Source organism: Mus pahari, chromosome 3 (genome assembly GCF_900095145.1).
Source record: "Mus pahari chromosome 3, PAHARI_EIJ_v1.1, whole genome shotgun sequence".
Lineage (NCBI taxonomy): Eukaryota > Metazoa > Chordata > Mammalia > Rodentia > Muridae > Mus > Mus pahari.
Window position 1 is genome coordinate 5,802,932 of NC_034592.1, and position 11,290 is coordinate 5,814,221.

General features: G+C 43.7%; 1 protein-coding gene across 3 annotated transcripts in view; it reads right to left on the bottom strand.

Moving 5' to 3' along the window:
• Positions 1-11,290, bottom strand: part of Dnajc1 (DnaJ heat shock protein family (Hsp40) member C1) — a 172,948-nt gene that overhangs the window by 20,494 nt on the left and 141,164 nt on the right. For 2 of the 3 annotated variants that reach the window (XM_029536171.1, XM_029536170.1), the window contains exons 10-12: positions 4,167-4,215; positions 2,381-2,829; positions 187-267 (exon numbers count right to left, since the gene is read on the bottom strand). In XM_029536171.1, the coding sequence (XP_029392031.1) occupies positions 199-267; positions 2,381-2,829; positions 4,167-4,215 (567 nt within the window). In that variant the 3' untranslated portion in view covers positions 187-198. Of the gene's footprint in view, positions 1-76; positions 268-2,380; positions 2,830-4,166; positions 4,216-11,290 lie in introns of those variants that run through there. The other variant, XM_021193621.2, reaches the window with a different exon arrangement.

Sequence of the window (11,290 nt, forward strand, 5' to 3'; positions counted from 1 at the left end):
TTCTTTCCTTCCTTCCTTCCTTCCTTCCTTCCTTCCTTCCTTCCTTCCTTCCTTCCTTCCTTCCTTTCTTTCTTCCTTTCTTTAACTAAGGCACATGATGTTTAGAAATACTGAGGTACAAAATGTAAGTTTCTGCATGAGCTTTCTAGAGTACTCGTTTGGAAAATGATGGTCATCGATCGTCACCTTCCAGAAGATTCAGCTTTTAGCTTGCTTTTTCTTTTGGACCAGTTCAACCAGCAGCTTGTATCTAGCAATGCAGTCCTCCTGTGGGAATAAAGAAAGATGTTGACAGTTCTTTCTTGGTGCTCCTGCTGCTGTCGGCTCACTGTGACCTTTCTGCTAGTTAATGCCCAGGCCTAATAAGGAAGCCTGTGTTCATTTCCTTTACAATCTTCTGGGAAAGCCTAGTTGGTCCCAGGCAGACCTGGTCAGAGAAGATCTGCTGCAGGAATAGCCAAGGGTTACCTATGGAGTGCAGTGTGGCATCCCCACTCAGCTTGCTAACCCTTCTACCACGGGAACTCCACCTCATCACATCCCAGTTCAGGGAATCCAAGAAACCTGAGGCTACAATGCTCTCATGCTTTGGACGTGCATCTTCCTGGTGGCTGCTGGGACCTTCCTATGTGAGCTGCAGCACAGAACTAGCATGGAAGGTGGCCACATCAAGTGGGACTAAGTTGGAGAAGATGGAAGGAAGTGGCTCGCTATTTTCAGGTGGGCATGATATATATTTTAGAACCTATTCTTTTCCTGTCTAGATGATACCAACCCTATGATACTGTAAGCATGTTAGTTCAGGGTCCAGGACAGATGACTGCTGTTGTAAACAGTGTCCTTAATCAGGTACCTGGGACAGGGTGGGTACATCAGTGTAGGATGAGCATCTTGTGGTGAGTGCCTCCCTACATTCCATTATTACCCACCCATGCCTTCAAAGAATTAGCACATAAATAGCCATGGCCACTCTCAGCACTCAGCCCTCAACAGGACAGTGTGGGCACTGCTGAAGGCTGAGTAGGCAGGTGGCAGTGTCTCTTGACAGGACCTGAGCCCCCTCCAAGGCAGCTGACACCAGATGGTCAGTGGGCATCCATCCTGTGCCTGTGGTGTTAGACTGCAGTCAAAGCTGAGGGATGCCTGTGGGGCATGGAAGCCCTGCTCCTCTGAGGCAAACATGAAGAAGGTTCTGCTCCTTTCTGCTGCTTTAATTTATCACACATGTAAATGGCTGAGTCTGGCAGAAGTTAGAGAAACTCAGTGAAATAATTACTTTTGGCAAACTGACTGTAGAGATTGGAAGGATTTGTGCTTAAAGAGATGAACTGCTAATGGCTTATTTTTCTCTTCAGAAACTCAGTTTCATCAATGTAAAGTAGGTAGACCTGTGCACTCAGGGACATGCATGGCCACAAGCTAGGCTTTCCAACACAGAATTTCAATGAAGGAATTCAATGTGCCCAGAAGTTGCGTTTGATTTCTGTGTGCTCCGGGTGCCTCATGCTTGGAGCACAGCCTTCAGGGAGCCCTGGAAACCTTACCCAGGAGCTCCAAGACTCCCAGTGCAAATCCCAGTGGTGGGGAAGGCTCACTGGGCTCTCAGCAGGTCACCCCGGTTGTGTTTGAGAATGATTGATGTATTAGTAGCTGCTTATCTTTGGGTGGCCAAGTGCCGCCCAAACCAAAGCACTGCAGCACGGAGTTATGCTGACAGTGTGGGGTTGGCCCTGCTCACCCTTTGGGTCACACTTGTCACAGAGCCAGAGGACCCTACCCCACCTTCTGTGGAGCAGGGACACTTCTTGGCAGCTCTGTTTCACTCAGCTCTGTATCCTGAGTAGATAAACTTTCCAGTAGGCTGGCAGGCTGCAGTGGGAAGTTTATGTTTTTTAAAAATATATACACGTGTTTATATACATACACACATTATCTATCACATATATCTATAATAAAATGCATTACATGTATGTTTGTTTGTGTGTGTGTATACACGAATGCATGTTTACACATGTGTGGCCAGACACATGCTGGGACGTGAGGGAGTTGGTTCTTTCTTTCCACCATGTGAATTGCAGGGACTGAGCCGTTAAGCAAGTTTGATGGCCAGCACCCTTGCCCACAGAGAGCTATCTGGCCAGCCTGAGTTCTGTTTCAGAGCTCTCATTTTCTTTGAGAAGAGCTAGCTATTCTGCACAATGACTATACTTAGCATCCTGACCTCATCTCTACCTAGGCAAGTGTGCAGATTCACGAGCTGAGGAGAGACTGAAGACAACTGGGAAACACAAGGTCCTGTAGCCAGTGAGGCATGGAAGAAAGGGCTGTAAGTCGGGGAAGGAAGCATGGTCCACCCGCTCCACTGCACAGTGTTACACACCTTACTCTTAGATGGGACACATTTGGCTATTCTGTCCCAGCGGTCAGAGGTTCCTTTAGGGTATTGCTGTAATGCCAATTCTAGAAGTTTCTGCTGACTCTGAGTCCACGCCTCCTCTGCAGCACGAGTTCTTTCTTTTTGTTGTTTCTCTTCGTCACTGGAATCATTTTGTTCTGATATATCAAAGTCTTTCTGCCTCTTTCCTCTCAGCTTCTCCTCTGGCTCCACTCTGGTTATGGCCTCAGCCACCCTGGCTGACTTCCGCCTCCGAGGTCGGGCTTCTGTGGTCACTGTCTCTTGCTCACCCTTAGCAGCCTTGTGCTCCTCATCCTCCATGGCCCCTGCTGAGTCATCCCGCCGTGTGATGATGTCATCTGGCAAGGCTGTGGCTATCTTGATTGGCCTCGAATTCTGACCGTTTGACTTAAGTTCAGAGAGCCTGGTCATTCCTAGGAAAGGACACAGTACATGAGAAAGGGCATGGTGAACCTGGTGCTGGGCATCTGACATGCACTAATTTACCTTCTTCACTAGGAACACCCCAGTCTTACCCACAGGGAAGGCGTTCTCTGACCGCATTAGACGTGGGGGTTGGGGCTCCGCCCTTACCACTGCTCTGAGGAATACTGGCTATATATGGCCAGACTTGATCAGAGAACAGGGGTCCTTTAGGAAGGAAACCTGACACTTACTGGACAAGCAAAAGAATTCTCTATAGTCTAGGATTCATTAGTTCTATTCGCATAATTAAAATACACTAGACAAGCTTGGCACTGCACCTCCTCTGCAGGCAGGCACAGATACAGTGTTCTAGGAACTCTCACTACTTTATTTACAGTATGTGCATGGGCTACAGTATGTTCATGTCACAGTATATGTATGGAGGTCAGAGCACACCTTGTGGGACTTGGTTCTTTGCTTCCACCATGTGTGTTCCAGGGAATTAAACTTAGGTGGCCAGGCCTGGTGGCAAGTGTCTTTGCCTGCTAAGCCATCGCCACAGCCTAAGTGAATGTATTTTATCTTAGAGACAGAGTTTCTCTGAAGACTTGCTCTATAGAACAGGCTGGTTTTGAACCTAGAGGTTCACACAACTTCTGCCTCCTGAAGGCGTGGGTCACCACCAGGCTTCAAGGTGAATTTCTACATGCAGAGAAAGGATTTTAGTAAAGGGTTAAGCCATTTACTTCACAAAGGAAACCAGACAAACAGGAACACAGCTATGGAACCAAGTTGTGACCTTCAGTAATGAGCCTAGCAGGGGACAGAAGCAGGGCAACCCTGAGAAGTTTGGATGGGTTCACTTACACTGGGAACAGTAACCTTGCAGGCCTGGGGTCTAACCTCATGTTCTGTAACCTGGGGTCTAACCTCATGTTCTGTAGCCAGGGCTACACAGAGAAACCCTGTCTCAAAAAAAGCAAAAACAAACAAACAAACAACAACAAAACAGTTTTTCCTAAAGCTAGAAGAACACCATACTGAACCTGTCTGAAGATACTGGGACCCCAAGGTATGCTAATACTCTACATCTTTAAACTTAATCAACTTTATGGGACCAGACTGATTAAGTATCTATGATTAACCTTTCAGAGAAAGGATCAGTAGAGGTTTTTTTAGGAAAACTACCATCCCTACCACTTAAAGAAGTTATTATAAAAAGGGGTCAATCTTGAAGAAACATTGTCAGATTAGTGATAAAGCAGAAACTCACTTGGGGAGCAAGTGATTGACTCTTTGATTTGCTTGGATTCGTGCAATAAAATTGATTAAGGTGGCAACTCACCGGGGGAGCTGGTGACTGAGTCCTTCAGTTCCTTGGCTTTGGTTGTCACCTATTTAAAAACATAAAGAGCAAGACAGCTTACTTTCCACATGCCCTGTAAACTGGTTGTTTCCATATAAGGACCATACGGGAACAGGGGAATGGAAGCCATAAACACAGAAGACCCTCATCCTCTGTAAATGTATAGAGTAGAAGACGTCCTCAGCCTGTGTGCATTGTTGAAGGGGTAACACAGTGTCAGGGACCAACTTCTCAGACTCTTGGGAGTGGCAAAGCTTTCCTCCCGAGTGCAAAAGTTGGCAGTGTGTATAAGTGCAAACAACTGACCAGAGTATGGCAAGCTGTCACCTGCACACCCTTCCTCCAGGATGTCTGCAATGTGAGAATGCCCCCACACAGAGACTCCTACGAGATATCTAAGGCCCTCACCCGACTCGTCCTCAGAGTCCTCATAATACATGGGATGTTGTGGTAATTGTGTGCTCTGTCAGAGCAAGCGCAGTGCTCCAGAGCCCAGCTTTTCTCTATGTGCATCTCTCCTTTCTTAATCCTCTAGCTACTCCCAGCCTCACCAACAGCAGCCCAGGCCAAGCTACCTAATAAAGAAGTGAGGCCCAAGAGACTCAATGTCTTGCTCTAAAATGCTCGTCAACGGTAGAATTAGAACCTGAATCATTTCACTAATTTTAGTGCAAGTTAATTATACTAGATTCCTTTTAAAAATAGTTTTAACAGATCTGTGCACTATTTTCAATAAGAACTTCCAGAAACTGAATGTATATCTTCACTGAAGACATTATACCAGCGAGCATTGTGGGGGCGGGAGGATAACACTCATGCTAATCATGTTACAACATTCTCCACATACCTGAAAGAAACCCAAGATCACACAAGAGTGCATCACAGGAACATATTTTGGGGGTGAAGGCATATGGACCCAAGAAACAATACATTTCTCTTTGAGTGTGGACCCAAAGTGGTTGGATATAAAATTAACTCAAACAAATCAGTAAGTAGCCTTCCTCTACTCAAAGGATAAACAGGATGAGAAAGAAATTAGGGAAACAACATCCTTCACAATAGTCATAAATAATACACCTTGGTGTGACTCTAACCAAGCAAGTGAAAGATCAGTATGACAAGAACTTCAAGTCTCTGAAGAAAGAAATTGAAGATCTCAGAAGATGGAAAGATCTCCCATGCTTGTGTATTGGCAGGATTAATATAGTAAAAATGGCCATCTTGCTGAAAGCAATCTACAGATTCAATGCAATCCCCATCAAAATTCCAACTCAATTCTTCATAGAGTTAGAAAGAGCAATTTCCAAGTTCTCCTGCTATTGTTGACCTCTGGACCCTGAATACAGAACAAGCTTATAGCCTTCCTAAGAGAGAGAAGAGATAGGAGCGGTACAGCTGATGGTCCTGCACCAATATGAGACCCTAAAGTCAGGACCTGAAGAATATGAGTTAGTTACCCAAGACTTCTGAAAGAAGCTCCAGGATTAGAACTTGTACAAGAAAAAAAGGGGAAATGAGGGAAATAAGGGCTTTTTCCAGTCCCAAACCCACCTTACAGCTTCCCTCTCCCACCTGGGGTCAAGGCTAGGCCAAGTTCCATTCTCCACCCACAGGAGCATACTTGAGTAAAGAATTCTCAGAATGTACGTAGTCACCTGACACTCTGAAAAAGTCCCAGGTAGAGTTCAAATGTTTATCTTGCTTGCTAACCAATAGATTTAAAGGTCAATAAACTTAGCCAATAAGTTTGAAATGTAACCTTGCTGATGTAATCTGTGCCCCTAAAAAGTATAAAAACTGTTTGTAATGGCCACTCATGGTGGCATTCTTGTCACTCACCTAGAGGGACTGATTGAGGGTTGACCCTGGAGCACTGGAAAATAAACCTCTTGCTTTGGCATCGATCTGTGTCTTGGTGTCTCACTTGGGGGCATCTTGAAGTAAGTACCACTGATGGAGGTTTGGGGTCTTACATAGTGACCTTGCTGTGGTGCATTTTCTTCACCTCTGGCTTCGTTTCTTTCCTGTCCATTGGATATATCCCATAACCCTAACACTTGGCTCTAGCAGGCTCCACATAAAAGCTTCTTCTTAAGGCTCCTCTTTTTCACCTCCTGTGGTTTTCCACAGAGGATCTTTGTTTCCCCTTCCCTGGTCTCGTGTACTTCTCCCTCTCTTGTCCTGACCTCAGTTCTGTACTTCTGTGCCTGCCAATCTATATGCTATTCCCTGCCTTCCCATGGAGTCTCTTCCCATCTATCCCCTTAGATGCTGTTTGCTGTTAGCATATACTAATTATATATAACAAGTACAGTCATTATTAACCTGTGACCCTGGTCTTGCCCATTTTATAGAAATTCATATCTGAAAGGGCTTCAATAATAAGCTGTGTACCAGACAGTGAAGGCACATGTGTCCACAGACAAACACAGACACATAGACACACACAGACACAGACACACAGACACAGACACACACACAGACACACACACACACACAGACACACACACACACACACACACACACACACACACACACACGATGTGTGAGATGAGGAACATAGGCAAGAAGGATCTAAGGCTTTTGCTTTCAATCAGAACATACCATATTTGGAAATGAAATCTCTTATTTTATGGACAGACAGGTCAGGTGTTCTTTCACTACCACTAAACCTCATTCTGTTTGGGTTTGCTAGGTCCACAGCCTACACAAACTTCACAGAAAACATACATTGTCCCTCTTATAATACCTTCTCTGCATTCTGGGCAGGTCTCCCTAGTGTGCCAAGGCTAGTCTCACATTCATACCATAGATCTTTGCATGGTATGGTTCTGTGCATCTGTAGTTTCAACTATTAGTCAGTTCTATCCATATATATCTGAAAAAGGTATTTTATTCCTTTGCATACATTTACTCACAGTAGATTCCTTCTTTTTTTAATTATTTCTGTAAGGTCAGCAATTTAAATTCTCTCACTTTTGTCCCCCCCCCCCTTAGTTAATCCTACTAAATGCATGCCAATTTTCTAGGTATTTTTATAGAATTAACTTTTGATTTCAATGGAATTGCTAATACATTATTTCATTTTTTTTTATCTTTGGATTTGAATTCTCTTCCCATGACCACTCTGTATGACATGGGTATATAGTTCATTTTCAAGCCAGCTAGGCTAACATTAACTTCTGGTAATTCTCCTGTCTTAGCCAGCTAGCTTTCCCCCAGCATCTTGGTGACCCTGAACTCCTTGTTCTCCCTGAGCATGATGGCTGAGCTTTTCCTTTATGATAAAAATCAACTATACTGTTTAAGTTCTGGTAAGCTCTATTTTCTTACTCATTTCTAAAAAATTTCTGGTTCCAGTTGTGTTTTCTTTGGTCCACGGAGAAGGGGTGTTTTCCACAAGTTTGCTTAATTTTCCCATTTTGTGTGTGTATCACCGATTTGACCTTTATTCTGTGGGGACTGCCAAATACACTTAATAGATGCTCTGTGTGCTCAGGAGGATGTGTACTTTGTTGTTGGATAGATGATTTCAGATGTCTACTTTATTGCATTACTTAGATTTCCCTAACTACGTGCCTTGTTATGAGCAGGTATCAGTACTGTTGACATGAGAGGCTAGAATATTAAATGTTAGTATATGAGAGGCTAGTATATTAAATGTTAGTACATGAGAGGCTAGTATATTAACTGTTAGTCTACTTCCCTCCTTCTTCTTTTCTGTTGTTGGTTTTTTAGACAATGTTTCTCTGTGTAGCCCTGGCTGTCCTGAAACTCCACCTGTAGACCTCTGCCTCCTGAGTGCTGGGATTATCATGCACTATCACTGCCTGGCCGCCTCCCGAGTGCTGGGATTATCATGCACTGGTTAGGGTTAGGGTTAGGGTTAGGGTTAGGGTCACTGCCTGACAGGGTCTTCCTATGGTAAGGCTGGGATTAAAGCCATGTGCCACCATGCCTGACTCCAGCATGTTTTCTCAAACCAAATAGAATCTTAGTCTCTAAACCCTAATTCCCAACTCCTGTAACTACACTGGCGTGTGAAAATGGAGCACCTTAGAGACTGACTCTCTTGGTACGGGTATGCCAGTATGGAACATCGACTGTACAAAGTCTGCCAACCACAGCCAAAACCAACTTTTTGCCTTCACAAGGTCACTGAATCAGTTTGAAAACACAATGCCAGAGACTCCTGGCACCCACAGACAATTCCTAATAGTTTATATCATAATTTTGCTTCTCTCTATGATCATAATCCTTTAAACATTCAGTGTCCAGTTCTAAAATGGATTAGACATCACTGTCATTCAGAAGTCATACTTTTTCTCACTCGGAAGGCAACATATTTATGAGGTTCATTAGCTAGAAGCAGAACACAATGTTTCAGTTCTACATACCCAACAGTCTGTCATTTTAGTCTCTTTGTCATGTCTGCATGATTTTGATGTCAGGACTTTTAGGGGTTAGAAATGGCTCAGTTATTAAGAGCACTTACTGGTTACTCTTCAGAGGATCTAGGTTCAGGTTCCAGTACCCACATGGTGGCTCACTCCAGTACTAGAGTATCCAATGCCTTCATATGGTCTCTGCAGGCACTAGGCACATGTGGCATACAAACATACACACAGGCAAAGCACCCATGCACATAAAACAATAAAATAATAAAGGTGGTTATGAAAGAATGATGGTTGCGGGTGAAGCATTTATATGGTAGATAAATGCAAAAATGTGTGTGTGGGGCACTTTGGCACCTTCAGCTGATCATCTGGGTGTACTGTAATAAAGAACTTATCAAATAAATAATAGCTAATGTCCAAGGTGTTGCTGAATAACACAACACACCACTCTGGGAAAGGAGAGTCATCTTTCTGTGACATGTCACATGCACTTTTCTCCGCAGCAACCTTATGACTTCAGAGGAATGGGTGCAGATTTGCTCTTGAGCTGGTTGGCATTTTTCTATGGTGTGTGGTTAAGGTTTTACCTGGTGGTTATGTTTCTGTTATGCACCATTGCATAAGTACGTCTCAACACACACTAACAAGGAACGTTTAGAACTGTTTTATTCTGGTCTCACCTGGGAAAATATTTCTACACAGAACTCAGGTGAGTTCTCTTTTTCAGTATCCAAGCAACTGGACGGGGCAGTTCCTGTGAGAACCACAGCACCAAGTGTGCATTGAGTCACGTGGACAGAAGAGTTGTAGGGGTGTGCATCTCATCATGCTCTGATGTGTCAGGCATTTAAAAAATCCAGTAATTGTTAGCATTCTGTCTATGCTCCGCTCCAGTTACCTGGCAACAGAGAGGTAAGCCTGACTTACTACAAAAGGGTCAGCTTGCCCCTTCCTCACTCTCTTAGTCTCTTGTTCCTCCCTTGATCTTTCCCTGTTTCCCTTCCCCCCTCTCTCCACAAGCTCATGGTTGGGTTCTACTCCTCTACTCTCTCTCTCTGCCTCTTCTATCCACTTAACTCCCCTCCCCATGCCCTAAATAAACTCTATTCTATGCTATATCTTCATGTGGCTGGTCCCTCAGGGGGAAGAGATGCCTTGGCATAGGCCCGCTGAGGCATCTACTTCCCCCATACCTCACCACACCCCCATATCTCCCCCTCTTTATCTTTTTATAAACCTATCAGTAATTCCTTTCATTATTAAATTATCCTAAAAGTTTTCAAAAAATGGGAGCTTATATCTTGTTGGGGGGCACACAGCTCAGAGTAAACAAACAAACACAAACCTAAAATAAGTTTCCTTCCTTCTAATGATAGAGCAACACAGATCACAATTTGGGTCAGAGTCAGGTAAGCTGACATACACGAGGTCAAATTCTGCCTAACAGAAGGAGTCTGTGAGTCAGAGTGTATGTTCACAGTCCTGGGATAGCCCTCAGGTAAGTCAGGGAAGAGAATGTTAACTGCCAGTGACAATCTCCAGTCAGTTTCAGACACTGGCTCACTTGATATCTTAACTATTACTAAAATAACAGAAATTGGGCTAGAGAGATGGTTCAGCAGTTAAGAGCACTGACTGCTCTTCTAGAGATCCTGAGTTCAATTCCTAGCAACCACATGGTGGTTCACAGCCATCTGTAATGGGATCTGATGCCCTCTTCTGGGGTGTCTGAAGATAGCTACAGTATACATATACATATACATAAAATAAATAAATAAATAAATAAATATTTATATAAAAAAAAAGATAACAGAAATTATGGGTTGGCACAATGACTCAGGTTTAGGGGCTTGCAAAACAAGCCTGGTGATCTAAGTTTGATACCCGAGTATATCAAGCTGGATGTAAAACAGTGGCCAGTGGTCCTCTGGTCTTCACACATGATACCAAAGCATGTGTAACCTCACTGTCCTTCCCCACACAGATAACAAACAAGTTTAAATAAAAAAAAATTATGCAGCTAAGAAGTGTATATACATATACATATACATGTGTGTATGTGTGTATACATATATATGCCTAAGAGGTATATACTATATTTATTCTAGTAGTTTTCTGTTTAGATTCCCTACTCATTACAACTAAGAATTACTGCAACTTTCAAATTCAAGGTATATTGTGTTACCTGAACTTTAAAAAAAAGCACTTGAAAACTGTGTTCAGTTGGTAGGAAGCAGTCCTGACCATTCCTGTTATGTCTCCAATGCCTTTGTGCTCATCTTACCCATTGAAAAGGGGGCACCTTTCAACTAACTGACCGACCATGTCTATAAATAGTGTTGAACGTCATCTGCAGGCAGGAAATACTTCTGTGACAAACATTAGCATAATTTTGTAGACACTATTAGTGCACCAGTGAAGACTGAAATAACCCAGTATGCCTTTACCCACATTCCTCTCTGATGAGTGGCTTCCCAAACATTAGGAAAAGGAGGCAACTGAAACCACAAGCTCCTAAGCATCTGCTCACGGTCAGTTACGCAACAAGTGAAGGTGCTATATTAAGTTCCTCCTAGACAAGTCGGTGATATAAGAATATGGATTACAGGCCGGGCGTGGTGGCGCACGCCTTTAATCCCAGCACTTGGGAGGCAGAGGCAGGCAGATTTCTGAGTTCGAGGCCAGCCTGGTCTACAGAGTGAGTTC